Source organism: Chionomys nivalis, chromosome 5, assembly GCF_950005125.1.
Source record: "Chionomys nivalis chromosome 5, mChiNiv1.1, whole genome shotgun sequence".
In the NCBI taxonomy this organism is placed as follows: Eukaryota; Metazoa; Chordata; class Mammalia; order Rodentia; family Cricetidae; genus Chionomys; species Chionomys nivalis.
Genome location: NC_080090.1, coordinates 80076010 through 80100640, shown reverse-complemented (window position 1 = coordinate 80100640; position 24631 = coordinate 80076010). Strand labels below are relative to the sequence as shown.

The 24631-nt window shown below is 42.0% G+C and overlaps 1 protein-coding gene across 3 annotated transcripts in view; it reads left to right on the top strand.

Annotated features, from left to right (window-relative positions):
* The first annotated feature begins 7332 nt into the window (after positions 1–7332).
* Dennd1b (DENN domain containing 1B) overlaps positions 7333–24631 on the top strand; it is a 231217-nt gene continuing 213918 nt past the window's right edge. For all 3 annotated transcript variants that reach the window (XR_009057142.1, XM_057769835.1, XM_057769834.1), the window contains exons 1-2: positions 7333–7465; positions 9484–9548. Coding sequence is in view for 2 of the 3 variants with exons in the window: in XM_057769835.1 (XP_057625818.1) it covers positions 7449–7465; positions 9484–9548 (82 nt within the window). In the remaining variant the exon portion in view is untranslated. The remainder of the gene's footprint in view (positions 7466–9483; positions 9549–24631) is intronic.

Sequence of the window (24631 nt, the reverse complement as noted above, 5' to 3'; positions counted from 1 at the left end):
GCTCTTGTCTCCAGGAAAAAGATTTACAGTTGTCAGATTACGTTGCAGCAGAGACTGACCCGAAAAGAGAGACTGGGAGGTGAGACAAGGGCGGATTGAGGACCACACCTTGGCCACATTAGTTATGCATAGCTCTTGCTTTCTATGTGAACACCACCCTCCTGCCACAAACTTGTGTGTGTGGATTGCTGATCTCTTAGTCTCCTTTTTCAATTCGACCTTGAATAAATCCCCCCCTCCCACCCCCCCCCCCCCCGGTTTCCACTACTAATTTGGCTCCTTTAATTTATAGAGGAGAGGTGATTGACAAGTTCCATAATATCAGCATCAGTCTCTTGGACTTCCCAGCTTCTAGAACCATCCTCAAAGCCAACCTCTATTATAAATTACCCAGTGTGTGGTATTCAGTCAAGGCAAAAGAAAGGGATGGGAGCCAGGACTCAGGAAGTCACCTGGGAGAGGTGACAGAATTCAGGAAAACCAGAAGGTAGCTTACAACAAAAGGAGAAATATATTTGGAGTCTTTGCTCACTTGTGGGAGGGAAAAGACAACTACATAGCATAGCCCAAGCCAGACAAGGAAATACGGAACAAAAGTAAAAAGCAAAATATACGAAGAGTAAAAGCTAAGGTTTGGCTTAGGGGCTAGTGACTGTGCCCATCCGTCAGCTCAGATCATTACCCTGATACCCATAATGCACACCTGATTATGCAGGCAGCTGTTCCTTCTGTGTAGGCTCTGCTCTCCACAAACAAGCAAAAACATCCATTAACATAATTCCCCCAATATGTGATTTGTAGCCTAATTGTTAAAATTTATATGTTCAATAGTTTCAGATCAAGAATATATATCACCATGAATATTAAAAAGATAATCATAAAGTTTATCTTCAATTTTTAAGAGTGTTCATGAGTCTTCTTTATTTTTTCCTTTTCATCCTTAAGAACCAGGAAATCTTCAAGTTTCTAAGTAAAGTTTTCCCCTAACAATCAGTTTTTCTATGGATTAATAAAGAAAGTTTCTTCGGAATTAAGCATCCATTTCTATAACGTGAGGATGGAGTAGTAACAACAGCAGGTTAACATATCTTTTAGTTTATTATTATATATAGATAATATATCTATAAATGCCTTTTAAATCCTGCAATTTGGACGGAGAACTGCAAAACAGAAACAAAAGGTTTGACTGCATAAGCAGTGAGTGTCTTTATGAAGGAAACGGCTCTTTAAAAATGGTTCTGTGGTATAATGTGAACCAACTTCTTCTTCTGGGTGCCTCTGGTAGATGGGAGAGTACACTCCTCCATGCAGGTGTTCTTAGAAATAAAAAGGTCGCTGGAGAGTGAGCTCCCTGCTTCATCTTGATGCTACCTGCTCTACCCACAACCTGCCTCACCTCACAGGACTCGGCTAATAAAATGATCACCAAGCACTTGGCAAGCCTAAAGGCAAACGTGGTAAAGCTTGTCCTTCTGGTGTGTGCATGAAGTCTTTGTTCATGAAATGGCCTGGTGACTCAACTATTATGACAAAACGTCTGCCTTTTTGTTTCCACAGATTGGAAGTGGTTTTACCAGTTGGCTTGCTCGAGTGAGTAACTCCACGGAAGACCACTAGATTTAAAGCTTTCCTTCCTATCCTAATGTTAAGGTTCGCCGCTGACGTCCATGTGTACATTACTTAAGAATTAATACGTACCTGCGTATTCAAAGAAGAAGTACAACATATTTGTATTAGAAATCACCGATAATGAAAGGATCATGTAGCAATCGATGGCTTTATAGTCACCACAGAATTGAGGACACAGTGTAATTACTGTGCCCAGCACATGGTGTGTTGACTGTTCCTGATACATAACCCTACCCAAGAGGGAAGTAAAGGCCCCCGGGAAGCATCCATGTAGCAGGCAGAAAGTGCTGTTTGTCCTCACTGATGCAAGAACACTATTGCCACCAAGGATGGTCAGACTGAATCATGGATCCTAAAGCCTCCTTCCCATTCTAGGCAAGCTAGCTGTCCCTGTTGGCCATCCCAAGAAGATGGCAAGAAACTACTCCATCTGAACAGAGAATGAAGGAAAGTGTGCGAGACGGTTCCTTTTCACACAGAAAAGAAATGCCTCCACGTGGAATTAAAATCTTGTACCTGCCTTTCTGCCTTCCTGCCTTCCCACAGAAGGTTACAAGCAGTTTTCCTACCTTACCAGATATTGTCTAAGTCATGGGTCTGTGATTCCAGACAACAGTAGGGAGAGAAGGTGATGCCCATACTTTTGACACACAAGAGCACCCCTGACTTTATGTGCTTTTTATCATGTCTAATTTGTAGTAGAAGGAGTGAAGGAGGTACCTATCAAATATGATGGGATTGTGAATCTCTTTAGTCATCAAGGGGCCTTGTGCTGTAGAATGGCATTTTTGGCCTGCTGTTTATTTGACTGAGGTCTGTTGGCTGACACGCTGCAGCTCCCCACGCCCTGAGCCTCCTGTGTGGTGATATGCATGTCATGTTTGTCTAGTGATTAAATTTTAGAAAAGTAGAACTTGGCCAGCAGGAACTTTTCTTTTACATTCAGATTATGATTGTTTATAGAGGTCGCTGATTTTGCTGGATCACCAGTATCATATTAGATAGCCTCTTCTGAATCCTTCCAGTAAATTCTAATGACATTGCTCTTTGGATGTGATTACTCATTCCATTGAAACATTCAATGGGTGTGAGCAAGGCTGTCACACAAGGATGCTGTTTTATTTATGTGGAGTATCTCGTGGGTGGGGTCAGGAGCTTGCTGCCCATGCAGTGCACAGGGTTACCTAAACATTGTACGGCTTCTTGAAGTCAAGCAAGACTTCGCAGAGTCCCAGGGGAAATCAAGTCCTCTGATTACTGTCTACTGGTCCTACTCTCTTTCCTTCGGCTCAGAGCAAGTTTCCCAATGTCTGGCAGGCTGAGGAATGGATATAAATGCGAACTAGCAGAAGCTGGTCAGAGGTAAGATCATTTATTTTACAACTGGGGAGGAAAAATTGCTTGGAGAAAGGGAAAGAAGATGTTTGGTTAAATGGTTTTTGAGATTTTGTTTTGTTTTGTTTTTGTTTTTCAAGATAGGGTTCTCTATGTAATAGTCCTGGCTGTCCTGGAACTCACTTTGTAGACCAGGCTGGCTTCGAACTCACAGAGATCCACTGCCTCTGGTTCTCAGGTGCTGGGATTAAAGGTATTCACTACTACTGCCCAGCAAGAATTTTTTATTAAATGTTTAACAGCTAAATGTAATTTATCATTTGAATTATATATATATTTGCTTATGTTCAGGTTTGATAATAAAGACATTAAAATTTGTCTGTGGTGTTTTTGTCTACAAATTGGAAGGTACTTTTGAACTTGACTTTTGAATCAATGCAGAAAAGAATGGTTTTGGCAAAGATACTGCTTCTTCATTCTCCCCTCTGGCTTCTATTTTAATAGTACACATGTACTATTAAAGGAGACTTTACCTTTAGATTTAAATGTATGACACTACTGTAGAGTATGAATGAAACACTAGGAGAATTTTTTCCTTGTCAACATTGTCTCAGTTTTAACAGTAAAACTCAAGTCAGGAAATTAAAAAAAAATGAAACAGGATCTCACTATGTAGTCTGTCTGGCCTCAAACTCATAGAGATCCACCTGTATTTTCCTCTCTAGTTTTAAAATTAAAGGGCTAGGACTTCATGTCCAGACAAAAAAAAAAATAATATTTTTAAGGAAATTTCAAAAAGAAATTTGACATGTTGAGTATTTTATTGAGAGAAGTTTTCTTCACCATAAATATCTGAATGCTATTAATTAAATTTAACCTAAGAATAATAATAGGAAGCCATGGAGAGTTAGATTCTAGGGAATGAATGGAAATGTGCCAAACACAGTTGATGAGCAGGACACCTCTAAAAACTGGATTCTAAGTTAGTTCTTTGAAACCTTAAACTCTGATATACACAGAGGAGGCCCACAGCCAGTACGTGTCTAGTTAATGAATAGAGTCCATTAATTCCTGACTGTAAGTTACAGTGGGAGGCCAGAAAGGAAAACAGAAAGAACGTCATTGCTTCTAAAGAAGCTGAAGGAGACGGGGCATAGAAAAGGAGGTATGAGCGGAAAGCACATTAAATGGCAGAGACAAACAGAGTTTATCAGCAGATGTAATAGATACTTATCCTAAGAGCCATGATGATTGGACTACTTTATACCTGAAGATTTCGGAATGGAATTATTCTCGAAGACCTTTGAGAGTCCATAACAGTGTCCCTCTCTCTTCTTTCCAGAGGGAAGGGACTGGCAGGGAGTACTCCAGCATGCTAATAAGTTTTTCTTCTAAGGCTTACTTCTACTGGAGAAAACATAAGTGCTTACCTCTGTGGTTATGGTACTTTGGGAATCAGAGCACTGGCTCACTAGGTGACCCAGACTTGTGTTGTAGGAGCTCCTTCCCCTCCTTCAGCCAATAGCCACTGAGATACCAGCCCATTGGGGCGTGGTCTCTTTCTCTTTAAAAAAAAGCAGCAACTGCCCGCCAGTCGCTCTCTTTCTCCCAGCATCCTGTTCCACCTATCTAAGCTGCTGTCCTATCAAAAGCCAAGGCAGTTTCTTTATTAACCAATGAGTAACACATAGACAGATGACCCTCCTACACCAGACTTGGGTTCTTTCATGTCAGGAGTAGGTAGTAACTACCAAGCAGAGAGCATTTGGGTGTAGCCTGGGGAAAGTGGACCCAAAGAGTTATTGAAGAAAAGTTGTTCAAACATAATGGTTTAGAAAGCTGCTGTGTTTTAAAAGAATGAAAATGCCAGGAAGCCACTATTTAGGACAAACAAACAAACATTGAGGGCAAAAGAGACACAAAAATACGAGAACTGGTTCACTCTTTAGATAGACTCAGTACTTATCAACTGGAATATCTATTATAACATGGTCACAAGGTATAGAAAGCAAGCACGACAGAACTGTAAGTTGAAGTAGACAGTCCTATCAACATATTAGGGCATCTAATTAATAGGTAATTCATTTTTCCATTATTGAATTGCGTGATGCAGAAACAAGCTCAGTAGACATCAACACACTCATCATCAAGATCACATCCATGAGCTGAAGAACATATTTCTCTTTTTTCTCCCCTTCCTGTGCTGGGGATCAAACCAGGACCTTGTAGGTGGCAAGGCCGTGCTCTACCACTGATCTACAGCCCGGTCCTGGTATGTGCTCCTTGACAATACTATTATATACTTTGTTCTTGGATTGTTATAATCTAAAAAATATTATTGGCAAGTAGGAAATAGTATTGCTTAAATATGATCATGGGAAAATGTAGCAGCCAATTTGAAAGTTTGTCTTCTCTATGCTTCTCTATCAATAACACTGTGTTATATGAAGCAAGCATTACCAAAATTATATCACTGGTTTTAATCAACATACCACGATAGGCTTATCCTAACTTCTTGCTCCAGTAATTTTTGACAAACTATGCACATCAATCGTATCCACCTGTGTTTATTTGCTAAATCCAATAATATCAAACTCTTTGTTGTCGTTGACCTCAAATGTGATTGAAAACTGATTGGCATGGGTTATATATGTGTGGCATTTTGTTTTCCTACACTTTGTGTTGTTTGCATAAGCAACACTCTTATGTTATAAGGTGGCATGACTGTCACTTTACACAATCCCATCAGTGGATGCTGAAAATCCTTGCTACTGTTTTCTCACCGCAGACTAAAAACTCACGAGACAGGTCCCCTAGGCAGGGTTTTTTTTCCTTTGGAGAAGAATTAATTGTAACAAAAGGAGAGACACGCAATTCAGTAACACTTGGGGCAGAAGTGGGTTTTAGTTTATAGGATTTATTTCAAGTCTTTGGAGTATGCTAACTTGTTAGGCAGGAAAGAACTTTATATGGGAAAATCAAAATAACATGGTGTAGTTGGCCTAATTGTGAAACTGAAACTCACGGAGTGACTGCTCCTAAATGTCCCACAAATGGCACAGCACTTTTAAACTTGAACAACACAAGACTCGCGCTATGCAAGGAACAATCCCCATTTTACAAATGTAGGAAGCGAGAAACTGAAGTCAAACATCCCACACCAAGTCAAGTTATGACAGCACCCTCTGCACAAATACAGTGCCTTTTTTTTTTTGTGTGTGTTTCAGAAACATTGGGATCTCAATCTTATTTTTAAGTTTGTGGCTGTGGAATGTGTCTTGCTCTGCTGATGGCAACATCACTTTTGACAGGAAAGTTTAAGATCAAACCTATTAATTTTCCAAGGCTCCTTGTCTGACTTTTATATCTCATGACTCATACCACATTTGATTTCCTCATTCTTGTACCTTCTATGTGGACCCAGTCCGAAGCAACCCCCATTGGATGACAGTCACTCCAGCCTTGTCAAGGGGGAATGCTAGCTGGGAGAAAGCCTTTCCCAGACCCTAGAGAGACTCTAGCTGTGGATAACGTTTTGAATGTCCACCGTACATCTTTCTAAATGTCTTCTTAGCAGATCCCAAATTTGAGACCGCAGAAGAAGCAATAAGAAGCTATAGTAAAAACTCAGCAAGAGACGGGCTTGATTTGATTCCAGCTTTGCCACTGCCCACTGCTTATCTTAGACCCAGTCTCTTGCTCTGTGATGTGGTGATTTAGGTGGGGCTTGCCGAGCCAATGTTTAACATCACTGCTTACAGAATGCATGCTTTGGAGTTCTGGGGTTCATTCACCTCCTCCTTCCTTCGTTGTGCCTTCTCAACTCAGTAGAACGACACTCGATGGGGGGCTGCCACTGTGTGTTCAAAAGTTAAGTCTCTGGCTGTGCGTCAGTGACTGCGGCCGGAATGTGTTTCCCATCTGTGCAGGCAGGCAACTGGAACCTATCCTTGAGCTGTTTGGCAGAGCTGTTTAGCAGGTGCCTAAAGTCTGAACATTCCTGAATCAGGAGGGGGCGGCTCTGGCTTTCAGAGAGCACTAGCCGGGCCACAGCTGGAGTGAGGCAGGAGCGGTAGCACCCACTTGAGCTCTGAACTTGGAATGAATGGAAGTCGTGATGTTGGAACCCGGAGACAGAAGTGTTTTTCCAGGACGGCGGCTGCGGGAACCGGTGCCCAGGACAGCAGGAGGGCAGGTCCCGCCCGCGGGCCGCGCGGCCAGGTGCAGCCGCAGGGCGCGTCCCCGTGCGCCCCTTCCCCCTCCCGACGACTTCCTGGTTCGCGGAAGGTGGCCGAGCCGCGGCCGCCGGCCGGGTCGCGGGAACCGGGAGGCGGGGGCGGGGGCGGGGGCGGCGTCGCCGCGGTGCTGTCCCCGCGAGGCCGCGGAGGGCGCCGTGGGCCGGCCGCCGCTCTGAGCAGCGCGTCCCAGGCGGCGTGCGGGCGTGCGGGCGCGGGGCGACGGCGGCCCCGCAGCGACATGTGACCATGGACCGCAGGACCAGGTGAGCGGCGGCGGGGCCTGGCGTCCGCCGCCCCGGGTGCGGCCTGTCCGGTACGGCTGGCTGCGCGGCTGTCGGCGCTAGGCCGCAAAGCCTGCCGGGTCCGCGACCCTGCTTCCCCGGGCCCGGACGGCGGGCGGGCGGGCGGCTCTGCGAGCGGTTGTTAAGAAACCGCTCGCCCGGCGACCCAGATCGCCGTTGCTCCCTTCAGGGTGATTTTCCAGGGTGGCCTGGGATGCTTTCTGATGCTTTCCCGTCACATAAAATGAAAGCGGCGTTTGTTTATACAGCCGCTCCGTGTGCGCTGCTTGTGGAGTGGTAGATGCACCAAGGTGGCTCTTTATCATTGGCCATTTTACTTCTGGGGAGTAGGTGAAAAGCAATTTGAATAACGGTGGTGGCTCTGCTTTGAGGTGTCTGGGAGACGGGTGATTGCTGACCGCCTTCTGAAACTTTACTTTGGGAAGAAATCTCATCTTTTACCGCCCCCTCCCATTCCGTTCTACCTCACTCTGTGTATTTGTTGTGCCACCGTGAAAGGCCCCTTAGGTCGCAGAGAAGTATAACAGAGTCGTTATTTAATTTTTCTATCTAAGACCAATTTTAAACGTCTAATGGAAGTAGAAGCCTTATGCATTTTAGAATATTTCCTTTGGCGTTTGACACCATGAAGTGCAGGGTGAGTTTTTTTTTTTTTTTTTGTAAAGCATACTTTTTGGAGAATTAATTGTATTATGAAGGGATTTTTAAAAAGTTCACCGGAGCCCATTTTTATGCCCATGAAACAAGTTGATAGTGGGGATGATAAGGAAGTGTATATTTGTAAATGAATCTGTATGGCTTGTCTTTTTCTCTGGTTGATATTTAAAATCAATGTTTATTTAGACGTGAGAAGTAATTAATAATTATTGTTACATTAATAACATTTTGAAGAAGGTAGATATTAAGAAAGACACCAGTCGTAGCAGGAGTAATTGAAATATATGCCATCACTTTTTTGCATTGTGACGTCTTTTACTTTAACATCTCCTCCTTCACTCCCCCTCCCATCATGGTCAAACCCAAGGCTTCAGGCACTCTAGGGCATGTACTGTTGAGCCATGTTCCCAGACTTGATCTTACACCTTCTCAAGGAAAGAGATGTTACAGCAGCACATTTTTGTTTGCTGTAATCTCAGTAGATTTCAGTCCACTTTTTGAAATTTAATAAATAGGTTAAACGCATAAGAAATTAGGGGGGAAAAGAAACTGAACTAGTAACTTCTAAAGGTGGGGGAATTTAATGAGGAGGCAAATGTCCAAATTCCTTCAAGATAATTGATATAAGGAAAATAATTTGTTAGGTTTGGTTACCTTGGAGTGTGTGAACAGCTTCTTACTTTAGACATGCCCAGGAAAAGCAGGTGCCCGTCTATGGGGCACTCTTCCGTGATCGTCTTTAGAACATGCAGGTGGAATTAGGATCTCATCTTTCTCACTACGGCAGGTTCTTTGGAGGAAAGCCGAGAGCTGGCGTTAGAATTATGGCAGTATGAGAAGATGCTTAGTAGGAGTGCGCTGGCTTTCCAGTTTTGAGTCAGTAAGATGAAATCTACTACTCTCTAACGAACATTCACATATTAATTGATGTCTCATCGTCAGTTACTCTGTGACACAGTCAGGGTACATTATAGGAGAGGAAGCAATCTCAGAGGTCAATGAAATACTTTGCTCCCAGCTCCAGAGCTCCAAAGTCTGAACTTTAACTCTTAATAAACTGATAAAACATTTTCATTTATATTTATGTTACACAGTCAGGGAGCCTCATAGAAGCCACTGCAGCAGGCACAGGGCTCGATTTAGAACTCAGTAAATATAGGGATGGCAATCTTCCTTAGCATGAACAGACTCTGGGTTCAATTCTTAGTACTACACAAGCCCACAGGTACAGAGGCATGCTTGTACAGAAGCTATGTATATGTAGTTAATGCTTATATGCTGTGTAAAGCAAATAAAATATAACAAGATTCTTTCTCTTTTAGGGAAAATCCAGAAAGAACTTTTGACTTGGTGTTGAAAGTGAAGTGTCATGCCTCTGAAAATGAAGGTATGCGTTCTGTTACTTCCTCCTGTAATCGAGTATGTCAAAAACAAGTGTTAATGCTGTGTTCTTGCTCTGCATGATTGTATCGGGAACTTGAGAGTGCCAGATGTCTGTTCCAGGATCTCAAATTGCTGGTAATAAAATGGATGCGAGGTCTTTGCTTTGGGCTTGTAGAAATCAGGGTTGTTATCTGGGCAGCTTGGGTTTCAACTTACAGCTCAGCTTTGCTCCCTGTTGACAAAACTGCCCTTGTTCATGGTAAGAAGGCATGCCTTTTCATTCACTTTCATCTGTGTATGAAAGTCAGCTCTATTAAAAAAAAATACTGTAAATTTTCCTGCAAGTACTAACGGTACCTTCACCAGTTCCTTGTGATGTTCCTGGAATGTACTATGTACGCAGAATATCTCCTTCTGTTGGATTTATTCCACTTGCACAGAACTTGGGAAGGTAAACATGCGTAACATAACTTGGAAGGTTTTTGTTGTGGGTTCTATACAATTTTCCTGAAAACAAATATTTACTTTTTAAAGTATTGTGACTTTTGTTCATTTTTAAAAAATCTTCTTTCCTATAGTGTGTGTGTGTCTTTGGAAGCAGAGTCAGTCAAAGGCAAAGGAGCTCTCTTTTTGCTTATTTTGTATATGCTATACGTTTTTAGTACATGGCTCATTAGTGGTATAGTTAGGCCCTAGATGGCAAGGCCATTAAGTGTGGGGCTTTGTGGAGACCAGTTAGCCATCCTGAAGCCTGGGTGGGACGTCTCTGACACTCTTAGTCCTAAGATTAGCCAGCAATTACATACTCTTAAGTAATTTGGCGCTGCACACCTTAAAATAGAGGAGCCCATCCCAGCTGTGGTGAAATGGGCATGGCTAATTTTAGGTAGGAAATCACACACATTCTTGGCTTCAGAACTTGTGTGAGCTTTGTTTCTGGTCTCCTGGAACGACAGCTCTGTTCAAGTTTGCCAGTTAGCAAGAAGAAATCCCAAGGTTCCAAGTAACGTCTTCCAGCTAGAGAAGTCGTCGTCCGTGATTGTCCTCCACGTGGTAGAGCTTGCTCATTTGGGTACCCCCAGTCACAGCCATATCCGCTGTGCAGCTTGGGCTTGTATCTCTTGTGCAGACACACACATGCGTATATTAATTTTCCATACTTCGCTTAAATTGGTAGCTCATTTTTAGTATGAGTTAACCTTAAGCAGTACTCATCTGATGTGTTATGCAGCAGGATAAATTTTTCTGGGAAACACGTGAGCTTTTTCATTTTAAATGTGTGTTCTTCAGGTCACAAAGCAGTCCTATAAAAGTATAAAAGTGCTTCATGTAACAACTGGTCTGCGCATGTGTTAATCTGTGGTTCACGTAAGGCCTTGGTGGTGTCATCCTTGCTTCCTCCGTCTGCCGTCTGCGTTTTCTGACTGGTTGTTCTGAGTTACTGACTTCTTTTCTTGCCATCTCACCTTGCTACTGCTGTGAAATCACTGCTTTCCAGAGACATCTTCATTTGTATTTTACAGTTTATACAGTCTGGCAAAATTAGGAATATCATAAGTGGACAAGACAAGCAATTTTGGCTTCTCTTCAAGCCGGTCAGTCCATTCTTTGTATATGTGATGTGTGTGCATTAGTGTGTGAGTGCCAGCACACACTTGACCTGGTGTATATGTAGAAGTCAGATGAGGATTTCAAGTGCTGGCCTTTACTGTTTACTTTGTTTTAGATGGGGTTTCTTTGCTGTTCACAGGTACTCTGTTTACCAGGCTAGCTGGCACTTGCGTTCTGGGGGACTTGCCCGTCTCTACCTCCTATCTCCCCTTGGCTCTGGGATTACATACGTGTACCACCTCACTGAACTTGGGTTCTGAACTTAGGTCTTAACATTTGTGAGGCAAGCACCTTACCCACTGAACCATCTGCCTGTCTCAGAGAATTGTCGAGAGTACCTCAGATCAAGGTTCCTTTTTGTGCCCCGCCCCTTATCCCCAGTTTGGACAATGTTGGGGATTGAATTAGTACCACGTGTTAATTTACAAAAGTCTGAACTGCTGAGCTGGAGCCTCAGTTTTAGCGTGTCCACCCTAGCTTACCACCTAACAGCAAATTCTAAAGATTTAAAATTGTCCCCCCGTCCTTATTTTTCTGAGACTGTTTCTCACTACTGCAACTCAGGCCAGCCTCAGGCTTGTGGTCTTTGCACTTAGCCTTTTAGCACTGTGACTGGGGTGTGCCAATACACCTGGCTTGAAGGCTTTTTAAAGCTAAAGTCAACCACATCCAAACATTGCCGTTTCTTGCTTCAGTGATGCTTTGCATCATTTAAACATGATGAATATTTTAGGTTCCATGAAGTTATAACCTTTTGTGCCCTAAGAAGTTATGGCGCAAATAATTAAGTGGGATCTAAAAGTAAAATTTTATGCCAAGTTGCTTGGTGTTTCTATCTTATTAATTACCTCTTTTATTGCTAAATAGTAAAAGAAAATATGTGGAAGTTCTTTGAAAAGTATTGTAGCATTTCCTTGTAATTGTCAATAGCTGGTTTGTTTTAAGAAGACTGGGCTGGATTTCGGCTTGTCTATGGGGCATATTCTACCACTGTGATAGACTCTGGGCTGGATATCAGCTTGTCTATGGGGCATGTTCTACCACTGTGATAGACTCTGGGCTGGATTTCAGCTTGTCTATGGGGCATGTTCTACCACTGTGATAGACTCTGGGCTGGATTTCAGCTTGTCTATGGGGCATGTTCTACCACTGTGATAGACTCTGGGCTGGATTTCAGCTTGTCTATGGGGCATGTTCTACCACTGTGATAGACTCTGGGCTGGATTTTGGCTTGTCCTGGAGTATCCTTATAAGAGAGCGAACCTTATAAATTAGGATGCTTTTACAAGTGTAAAACTGGCCCTAAGACTAAAAGGACATTTCTTAAGTCTGTGTAATAGAAAATCTATGGGGTGAGTCATCAACTCTTAATTATGAAATTACAGATCTTGTCATTCAAAGGCCTAGATATCTTGTGGTTTCAAGATATCTATCCCTAGACCTCAGAAGCTTGCTTTCTTAAATATGAATGCAGGTGGAAGAGGAGAAAACTTTGGCTTTTCATGTCTCTTTCTTTAGAGGCAGAACTTTTCTCAAAAAATGTCTTCTTGAACCTCAGTGGCCAGAGTTGTCGTGGCTATGACCATTGCTTGGAAGGACATTGTTGACCCTGTAGAGATGGAAGGCTATAGAGTGGGTATTGTGATTGGCCTAATAATTAATTGTAAAGGAATAGATATTAGGAGATTAGTTGAAGTATTCTTTGTAAAGGGTTGTTCAGAGTGTCATTTTTTTTTTGATTGCTTATTTTTTCATACAGAAAATATGCCTTTAATTTTCATGTTAAAATATTTAACATGATTTTCACTCATTTTTTATGGAGAACTTAAATCTTTCATAAGTATCATATGTATAATCAGAAATAAAATTTTATTTTTCTTCGTGTCAGTGTATGTGTGTATATTTGGTGCCAGTAGAGGCTAGAAGAGGGTGATGTCTCCCTGGAGCTGGAATTCCAGGTAACTGTGAGCCACTTAACCTGGGAGCTACGAACTGAGCTTGAGTCCTCTGAAAGAGCAGTAAGATCCTTTAGTTACTGAACCATCTCCCCAGTCCCCAGAAATAAGTTATTGACTATTTTAGTTCATTTGGAAATGAATTAACTGGGGAACTAGAACTTGACATGGCAGATATTCATCTAGTCGTTCGCTGTCTGGACTTGTTTCGAGGCGTTTCATTACTGTTTCTGAACATAACACCATTTTTAAAATGTATCTAATTTATTTATTTTGTGTGCATTGGTGTGACGGTGCCAGATCCCCTGGAACTGGAGTTCTAGATAATTGTGAGCTGCCATGTGGATGCTGAAAATTGAACTTGGGTCCTCTGGAAGAGCAGCCAGTGCTTTTAACTGCTGAACTGTCTCTCCAGTCCCCCATATCACATTTAGAATACTGAAAAATAAGTTTCGTTTGGAGTCCCCTACAGATTTGAAGTGTGCTGTGAGAGGGACTGGTGATGTTTCTCTAGTCTGTCCCCTGTTTGTTAATAGAATTGTTTCTGGCCATGTCTTCATGTTGACTGTGGCCTCTTTTTTAAAGGAGATTTTCCTGGCAAGACAGTCTTCCAGTAGCTTGTAGACCAGCTTTCCAGAGCACAGTGCCACAGTTTAGAACTTAATGTTGTTCTTGGTGGATCGCCAGACTCATTGCCTTTGCCACCCTCCTGCTCGCCCACACTCCACAGAGGCCGGAAAGTACAGACGGCAGAGCTGGCCTAGCCTCAGTTCTAATAACAAAACTTACATTACTCTGCTTGCACCACTTTCTCCAACGAGACTGGACACTTCAAGGAAATGAGAACTAACTGTTCCTTAGTAAAAGATGCCTCACTACAGGCTTCTGTTTTGGGCGGTGGCTTTGGGCCTCTGTCCTCTCTCTTTCTTTTTCCCTGTTGCTAACTGGTGGTAAGAAGTGACGGCAGCAGCAGCTATTTGTGTAGTGTTTACCTGGAGGCAGGCACAAGCCTGGGGTTTTAACAAATGTACGAGGTCCTTAAGCCTCACAAAAATCTTATGGGATAGGAAGTGCTACTCTCATGAAGAAAGCAAAAGCACAGAGAAATTAGCAAGTTTGTCTACAGTGGTATCCCTATGTTCTGAGGTTAATCACTTTTGTCTTGCCTCCCATTGCATAATGTCACTTGTAAACTCATTGTGGCCTGTTTTATAACAGGAGGGTATAGAATATTAATGATATGTGCAGCAGGTCATTTTAAACAAAATTACACTGTGTTTTCTGAAATTAAAAAACCATTATAATTTCTCTTAAATGATACTAAGCTTTTCCTTGTATAATTCCTTTTATAGACCGACTAGACTGGAGCCCTCTCTTCACTTATGAGGCTTATGTTTCCATATTAAAGGACTCTTGGATCTACACTTCTAGTTATTACAGTTTATGCTTATCTTTAGCAAACCTTGTTTGCCCTATTCCCATATCATTATCTGATTATTTTTCTTAGGATCAAGTCCCTTTGTTATAGTTTTTTTCTTTGATGAGATCATCCAAGTTGCTACAGAATTACTATTCTTTTAATCATCTATGTCTTAAATCTCCAACTCATGTTAACAGTAGAAAGCGTGAATTTTCTTAAATCAGAATCTTAAATCAAATAATTTAGTCTTCCCCATGCCCTGTATAAGGAGATATTTATTAACCTACGTTTATTTTTTTCTTTATAATGTGATGATGTAGTTTGCTAAGAACAGCATTTTGTCACTTAGAGTGTTTGTAAAGAGCTTAATATTGTCATATTTAGTTATAACTTCATGAACCACATTAGCTCTTTTCCTTAGGAGAGAGCTCACGAGAGTCTGACATCCTTGATAAATACAGAATGAAAAGGTATAGAAATTGAACCTGTGGTGGCAGTGGGCAAGCAGATGCCAATACAGTTCATTCAGAGGACTTCTTGTGGAAGTGATTTCAAACACAAACTGATGTGACAGAAGCCGGGACATTTGAAATGTATGTACATAGTGGGCATAGTGCTATATCCTGCATCCTGGCATTCTACCGTAGAGTGAGACTATGTCTCAAAAAAATTTAAGTGCACACACACACACACACACACACACACTGGACTGAGCTGCTCTGGTATACCCTGGGCTTAGGTTTCTCATATTAAGTACTCATGTTTCCCTTCCTCTTCTCACATCCCAGAGTCTGCTCAGCAGGAAGTAGGATGCTGGTGAGTAACAGACACACTAGGGTGCTGTAGGAGGTTCCACATTGTCGCCCAGTAGCGGAAAGTCTGTAGCAAAATGTACTCGGCACACTCGTCTTGCATACTTGGCTTATGTTTGTTAGCATTTGCTGTCCAAGGCCCTTTCCACCAGATGATCTAGGCTAAAGAGGGCCACCTCTACTGGAAATATTTATATACTACATCGCTCCAGAAAATGAGACCACTTCTTTTTCCCATATATACTAACTAGGAACAAAATTTACTGAGATTCTTTAGAATCATATTCTTGGAATATGCCATTTTTTCCCCAGTAGCAAATAGTTAAGGGAGTTCTTTTATATTTGTGTGGGTCTTTGTGGTTTCTTCCCAGAGTGGCTGCCCATGTAAACAGCAGTGTTGTGCATGTGTTCCTTGTTACTTGGGCAGGGTTCAGTTGCATTTTATACTCGATGGCCTGGTCTTACTACCTGCATTAGTTATATATATGTCTTTTGTGGCTATTGCAGTCTGAGGTGGCTCCTTGTCTTCGAACTTTTATGGGTCCTACTGTGATGGGGGGGCCAGGGCCCCTAGTGCTCTTGTACATACAGTGCTGTGCTCTGGGGCTGCCGTGACCATTGTTGAGCTGGCACAGCACAGCAAGTTTATTCAGGCTTTTCTATGGAATGTTTTCCCCTAGATTTTCAAGGTAATGTGTCCTTTTAATACCTGTGACAATAGTCTATAATTGGGGGACTTTTCTTATGTTTCCATGCTGTTTCCTGTCTTCCCTGCAAATGTGTGTGTTTGATTTGTGAGTCAGAGGCAATACTCTACCTACTGTGGTATACATTTTAACTATGTTTGTGGATATTATTGGCAGTATATTTGGGGGCTTAAGCAAGTGGCCTAGTTGTTTTAGGTAACAATGAGATCGTCAGTTCTAATAGACTCCCCCACTGCAATAAGTGCTGAATATTCCAAAGCTTTTTACAACTTTAGGTCTCGGCTTTATGCTAAAGGAATGTTATGAATGCTCAGACCTTCTTGTTTGTTGGCTGTTGTTTACAGTTTAGAAATGATTCAAGATAGTTTTGAGAAGTTCTTAAGATACGGGGTGTTTCTGTGTTGAAAGGTTGGATGATGTTTCAGGCAAAGTTAGAGTCTTAATTGTATATAGATTCATGATAAGTTGATTTATTTTAGGTATCAATTTGATTTTATCTATAGAAGAATGTGTATTAGTTCTTCCTTGTGTGATGTGCCAGTCATTGACCTGGTGGAGAAACTTGTCCACGGTGGCCCTGAGTTGAGCTCTGAGAGGTAGTTACTCAGTGTAAGTGTTCTCCTAGCATGTGTGAGGCTTTGGGTGATATTAATGCTCAGGACAGGTGAATGAATAAGAGAACTTGAAGCTTCCCAGAGAGGCCGTGGCTTTGCTGTCTGAACAGTTCCGAGCCACTCTCTTCCCGTGGGGCTGTGGGGTGGTTACCTGCTGTCCAGGACTGAGTCGGCCACTCTCTTCCCGGGGCTCTGGGGTGGTTACCTGCTGCCCAGGATTGAGTCAGTTCCAAGCACTTTGTTATAAAATTACCTTTCTTCTTTACACTCTTCAAATAACACACCAAGTGGGCACATGTTGTTTAAAGGTCTTATATGATTAAATTCACAGTGAGGTGTGAACAATTGATAGATAGCTCTCAAGGGACCATTTTCATTCTAAAGAAAGCCTTGTAAACTCAGATTAATTAAAAAGATGCAGTTTGGAGCTGCAGATGTAACTCAGTGGTAAGTACTTTACTAGGATGTGTGATGCCCTGGATTGATCTCAGCACAGCCAAACAATGAAATCGAATATAATGAAAATAGATGTGGTTTGCCATAAGGGAGCATTCTAGTTTGGTTTTGCTGTCTTTATTAATTTTCAATTAATGGCTTTATTAAGTATGTAAGTATATTAAGAATATTTGTGCAGTAAATTAATTACATTTTGATATATATATATATACACACACACACATATATATATAACATTCCCAGTTAATAAAACAAAGCTGTATCATTATAAAGATCCTTAATTATATTTTCATTTACCTTATTAGACTTCAAAGTAGATGTTTTATAGAAATAGTGATAAAAACCATACTTGTCATTCATATTATGTTAGGAAATATAACAAGTGTCTGTGTATCTGTATTGTCTTTACTATAATTATAGAAGGTAGAGACTGTTTTCTTTTAGAAAGATAAAGAAATTGAGGCCCAGCAAGGCTAAATCATTTCCCCAAGATGCACAGTGTCCAGAGGTAGAACGGGGATTTGGACTTGTTTCTGTGACATGGAGCCTAAGCTCTTCATCATTAGGCTTCTCGTAAAGTAGTTCTTTAACACTAGTGAGATATTTTGCAGTGATATTTAGAAAGCCACGTGTTTTGGAAAATCCCTAATAAATTCTAGGTGTGGCTCAAATTATTATTATTGAATTTTAAAATTACCCCTATTTATCATTTGGAGTGTGCGCACGCATGAATGCATGTCCTGTGGCACACAAGTGGAGGTCAGAGCACAACCTGCAGACATCTTTGCTTGTTGAGCCATCTCACTGTCTTGGAGTGGTGTTGTGATATTAGCAAGGTCATAGGAAGATGTGCCTAAGCACCACACACGTTTAGTCTTCTCATTCATTTCAGTGAGTTTGCCAGGCCCCAGATGTGAGTCAGGCCCAGATGAAAAGCAGATGGCATTGTTGAATGGGGTGCGTCACTTCCAGATTGTAGTGGTGCAGTCAAGGCTGTGATATGCAGCTCTCCCGCGGGAAAAGGCCCTGCATATGTGTGTGTGTGTGTGTGTGTGTGTGTGTGTGTGAGAGAGAGAGAGAGAGAGAGAGAGAGAGAGAGAGAGAGAGAGAGAGAGAGATTGGACAGTGGAGCTGCCAGGTGAGGGAGGGTGTGGCCATTAGACATTTCTCAGCCATCAGTTGCATGTCAGGTGATTATCTTTTCCTCAAATTATTTTGAGCTTTTCTTCATATTTAAACTTCTGTGAATGCTGCTGAGGAGACAGATTGCATTTGGTATCAGCCCTTGCATCTAAAGGGAAGATTAAGGAATGGTCCCAGCTAAAGCAGTGTAACCTGCCTTGGTCTGGATGCCCGGTGCTTACATACTGATTCTGTGTGCAATAGCACTGAGGAAAGCACCTGGCCTACTGTCTCTTAAAATTATTATTATTATTTTAGTGTATTTTTGTAGCTGCGCTGAGCTACACTGAGCCACTTCCGCAGCCTCACTGGGCTGGGAAAGGAATGGAAGTCCTCAGCTGGTATTGAGAATTTAATAGTGTTTCATCATTAAACTTCTTTAAAAACATGGTTTTGAAAAATGAAGCTACAGAAGTAAAAAGCAATGCAAACAGGTACTTGAATAATCTTCTGGTGTCTGTTTTACACTAGGTCACTGATGTCCTGAGTCTTGTCCACTGGCTTTTCAGCTTTTGAGGTCTAGGGCCCACTTCTCTTGAGACTCTGGGACAATGCCATGAGTGGTGTCCATCAGTACTTGCTAAATTGTCTCCTCTTATTAAAGTGAAATTAGGAGAAGATTGTCCTATACTACTCAAGCCTGGTGGAGATTTTTTAAATCTTTTAGAAAATGTCAATGTAAAGGACAGAAAGGTTGTGGATTTTTATCATCACATCAAATGGGTGCTCCGTGTAAGATGTTTTAGAGTCGAACTGTTGATAAACCGCAGGCTGACTTGGTAGGCAGAGATGATAAAGATCAGACGGGGCCCTTCCTCTTTCAGTTCCTTCTTAGTTATCACTTGAACCTGTAAAAGAGCACGCAGCTATCAGTGCAGTACATCCAGTGGTGTTCTGTTAGATGTGGAAGCTTCCAGAAATTAGTCATCTCAGAAGTAGATAGCTCTGGGGTTTGTAGAAGAAATGCATTAATATAAGGGTGTGTTTGGTCTTCAAATTTACAAGTAATTACAATTGGGCGGGCTTAAGACTCTTACCTGAGCAGCTGTAAAACATAGTTGACTGTTATTTTATGGGTGTTTAAAACTAACCTGTGCCCCTAACATTAGTTGAATTTAGGCTTCATCAGTAAAGGTGTATGTGTGCTTGTAAAGATTTATTATTTTTAACTATGTGCATGTGTGTGGGCATGCACACGGGAATGCAGGTGCTCGAGGTGGCACTTGTGGATGCTAGGACCTGAGCTCCTCTCCTTGGGCTGAGCCATCTGCCCAGCCCCATGCTGTGTGAGTGCTCAGGAACACCAGGTGTTTTCAGGGTCTGTGTGGTTGCTCCTGAGAGAATATGCATAAGAATGGTGTAGAAGGTTCCCGTGCCATTCTCCTTGGCCTCTCGTCAGCTCTCATTGTCCGCCACATTCAGAGAGTCCGGTTTTATCCCATGTTTTTTCAGTAGCAGTCCAGCTGGCCTTGGTGAGCTCCCAATAGATCGGCCCCACTGTCTCAGTGGTTGGGTGCACCCCTCATGGTCCTGACTTCCTTGTTCATGTTCTCTCTCCTTCTGCTCCTCATTATAACCTTGGGAGCTCAGTCCGGTGCTCCAGTGTGGGTCTCTGTCTCTATCTCCATCCATCGCTAGATGAAGGTTCTATGGCGATATGCAAGATATTCATCAGTATGATTATAGGGCACCACTCTGTTGTAATATGAGCGGCGGGGCTGCGTCCCGGCACCCGGCCGCCCGCATGGCTTTACCCAAAATAATTACACGGAAACTGTATTCTTTTAATCACTGCCTGGCCCATTAGTTCCAGCCTCTTATTGGCTAGCTCTTACATATTGATCTAACCCATTTCTAATATTCTGTGTAGCACCACAAGCTGGCTTACCAGGAGAGATCTTAACCTGCGTCAGTCTGGAGTGGGAGAATCATGGCGACTCACTGACTCGGCTTCTTTCTCCCAGCATTCTGTTCTGTTTACTCCACCCACCTAAGAGCTGGCCTATAAATGGGCCAAGGCAGTTTCTTTATTAAATGAAAGTAACTCCTCCATCATTTCCCCTTTTTTTGTTTAAACAAAAAAGAAAGGCTTTAACTTTAACATAGTAAAATTACATATAACAAAATGGTTATCAAGCAAGAATTACAGTTATAATATTTATATCTATTTTATCTTTTATCATAACTAATGAAAATTATAACTATAACTAACCATTCTTCAACTCCATCAAAGACTCCAGAAGGATATAATATTACCTAAGTAAACAAGAAATAAGAAAACTCTAGAAATGACAGAGACATCTCGCTGCCTGGACAGTCACCCAAAGTTCTTTTGTACTGTTGGGGCATCCATCTTCAGCCTTCAGGCCCATAGTATCCAGCAGACATTTTCATCAAGCAGGAAATTCCAAAGACAGTTCAGTCACTTTTTGCTGTGTCCTGCAGAATGTCTTGCAGACTCTTTTATGAGTCAGGAACCCCGAAAGACCATCTCACCTTTAGGCAAGTTCAGCAGTCCTCTTTCTGCGGGTTCTTTGTGTCGTTTATGCATCAGTCCAGGCAAGAGCAGTTTCTTGCCCAAATGTCTATCAAACTCCATAAGGAGCCTCTTCGATGCCCATCTTCCTCTTGAAGTAGATTGGTGCTGCCAGGAGCAGATGTGTCTCATTTTCATAAAAAGCCCTAAATTATTAAAACACTTAAATGCCATATTCTGTAGCCTTTGAAAGATATGAAGAATGCCTATCTGAAATATATCTATGCATATCTAGAAAATCTAACTAACATGACTATAAGCTTTACTATTATCGATGATTATCCATTAACAACCTATATTTACATTACATTTTTAAATGAACTACATAATCACAATACCTTAAGAGCAGAAATACATATACATATAACAAAATTAACCTTAAAATCCATACCAATGCAAATTATTCATATCTATATCATTTCCCCCTTTAAATGTAAAAGAACATTTATAAACAATATTTGGGAACATGGGCGCAGTTTTTTCTCTCCAAACTGCTTCCTGTTGAATGGGGGCGCTGTATTCAGATCTTTCATGGTGTAACCTGTGTGTCAGGGTCATCTCAGTCAGCAGTTGAGTGAAGTAATTTTCTGAAGGTGTTCACAGCAAGGAGAATGGCACGGGAACCTTCATCTGGCGATGGATCGAGAGAGAGACAGAGACCCAATTTGGAGCAACGGTCTGAGCTCTTAAGGTCCAAATGAGGAGCAGAAGGAGGGAGAATATGAGCAAGGAAATCAGGACCACGAGGCGTGCACCCACCCACTGTGACAGTGGAACTGATCTATTGGGAGCCCACCAAGGCCAGCTGGACTGGGACTGAATAAGCATGGGTTGAAACTGGACTCTCTGAACATGGCGGACAATGAAGGCTGATGAGAAGCCAAGGACAATGGCACTAGGTTTCGATCCTAATACATGAACTGGCTTTGTGGGAGCTTAGCCTGTTTGGATGCTCACCTTCCTGGACCTGGATGGAAGTGGGAGGACCTTGGTCTTCCTGTAGGGCAGGGAATTTGGACTGCTCTTCAGTATCGAGAGGGAGGGGGAATGGACTGGGGGGAGGAGAAGAGGAGTGGGGATGAGGGAGGGGAGTGGGGGGAGGGGGCAATGTGTGGGAGGAGGGGAGGGAAATGGGAAACGGGGAGCAGTTGGAAATTTTAATTAAAAAAGAATAAAAAAAAAAAAAGATTTTCCTAACCATCCTACTTTCTGGCCGAGAAGCTCACCCAGAGTAATGCAATCTTCAGCTATACCATTGGTCAGCACAACACACAGACTGATACTAAAGATAAACATCATGGAAAACCAAACCGTGGACTTCCATTTACAACTTGAATGGCTCTACTACAGCTGGAACCGTGAGAGCCTGACACCTCAGTGCTTGAAGCAGCTACCTGCACAATGTAAAAATACCACATCACTCCTGGGGGAATTCTCACCATTTACAGGAGGAAAACACACCTCTGTGCTCTTTCTCACCTATGACATCTTACACTAGAACCCTATGTTTGAGTCCAAGTGCCTGGAAGAGTTCCCAAATCTGAAAGCTTTCAGGTGCTACTTTTCACTTTTTTAGAGAAGACAACCATGTGCCTGCTGTCTGACCACTTCTTCAAGATGCCCATCAATAACAAACAAGCCAGCCAAGTGGGTCCTCAAGTGATTTGCCACACAGGAGATGCTTGCACTGTTTGTTTTGCTCCATCCGGTCCCTGGGACCTACACTCTGTCTTTTCTGCTCCTCTTAATAAACAACACTTGCATTGTGGGGGAGGGGGATGTGAGTCACCACAACTGTATCAGAGTTGTGTCTACAAAAAAAGCAAAGTGAAGCTCCAGCACAGATTGACCGTGGGAATGGAGCTGGCTGCGTGCCTCCTGCTGACAGTCACAACCGGATGGGAGAACTCGTCCTTTGTAGCTACTAGACACAATGATGCTAGCACAAACATATTAAGCATAAAATAGTCAATCGGGGTGCCACTTTCTCAATGTTGAGTGTTTACTGAAATTGTGCCAAAAGTGAGAGAGTGAGAGGAAAAGAAGTGACAGGAAATAAATCTTCCATCATCTCCCTTATCTAGCATTAATTAAAAAAATAAAGCTGAAGACATTTTTTTTTAATCTGAAAACCCCAAAAAACATATGTAGTAAAACCAAAGGCAAAAGGCTAGTTCTTATCCCACATTTTCACTGTTTGAAAACAGCTCTTCTACATTACTTCCTTGGTAATAAGTATTCAAATAAGAAGCGGTCATGTTCAGCAAGCCTATTAATAGTAGCGATGCTTCAATCAATTAAAAAAAAGTACCATATAGTTGTAAACACTTGTTTCTCAGGTACTCTGTCTTTAATGAGAGAAGAAGTTCCATATAGTGCATTAAAGAAATCTAACTGGCTGGCAGTGGTGGCACACACCTTTAATGCCGGCACTCCAGAGGCAGATGGAGTCTGAGGTCAGCCTGGTCTACAGAGTGGATTCCAGGACAACAAGGGATACACAGTGAAACCCTGTCTGGCAAACAAAACAAAACAACAATAAAAAAAATCTAACTAATTTAGTAAGCACTAAATTTATTTCTATCTCATAAAGTACACACTTTCTTTGGTAGCTAGGCATACGATTATCTACAAATTCCCTTTAGCATCAAGTAACATTTTAAAAGATGACCTGAAAATGAGAGGAAATATAAGGAGAAGGGAGGGGACTCTGGGGAGGTGGAGGTGTGGTGGGAAAACAGTAAAAGGTGGTACGGACAGGATCAAAACATGATTATATGCATTGCAGAACCAACACAGTAAAACCAATATATTTGTGTAATTAAAATGAGTTATCAAAAATAGAGGTATTTTTATGTTCAGGTGGATGAACAATCAATGAAATAAACATGCCACTGAATCCAATGGAATTGGTCATTGAAGACAAGACACACACCAATAATGGGAGAAATGACAGGGAACGGGTGATCATTACAATATGTCCTCCCACCAAACTGACAGAAGAAAACCAGTCCTGAGAGATGGCACACAGTCCAACCAGAAGGCAGAGGAGCAGATGGAGTCAAAAGAGGAAAGTGGACAAGAAGGAGAAAGCGAAAGCAAACTGAGCAGTATTGAGAAGCCCACACACCATCAGCAGCCCAGAGCCTCTGCAGGGCAGATATGCTTTGTTGAATTATACTTGAAGAAATAATAATAGTTCTTCCAAGAAAAAAAAATGCTCTGCTCACATAATTTCTTGTCAAATTATCTTTGAATCACCAGCCCCCAAATAATGACACTGAGACTAATTATTAATTATGAAAGTTGGGCCTTTGGCTCAAGCTTGTTTCCAACTAACTCTTATAACTTGATTAATACATATTTTCAATCTATGGTCTTCCATGTGGCTCAGTTACCTCTTTTTAGTATGGCACATCAGATTTGCACTGAGTCTGCTGGTGAAATTCACATACCTACCTTCTTCTTCCTCTTCCCCCCGCCCCCCAGAAATCTCGCCTATCCTCTCCTGCCTAGCTCTTGGCCATTCGGCTCTGTATTAAACCAATCAGAGGTGTCTTTGGTAAAGTCACATCGTTACTGTGTAAGCACATGTGAATGAGAAGTGGTGTTGCCAAAAGGATAAACAGAGGATACAGTACCAGTCACCCTACCAAAGGACCTCAACACACAAGAAGCACTGCACTACGCTGTCTATTAACATAGGAAAAGGGCAAGGTCCCGACCATAAAACGTTCAGAATGCAGTTAGGATGAAAGTGCAGCTTGTAGTGCGCATGTGTGCTTGAAATTCCA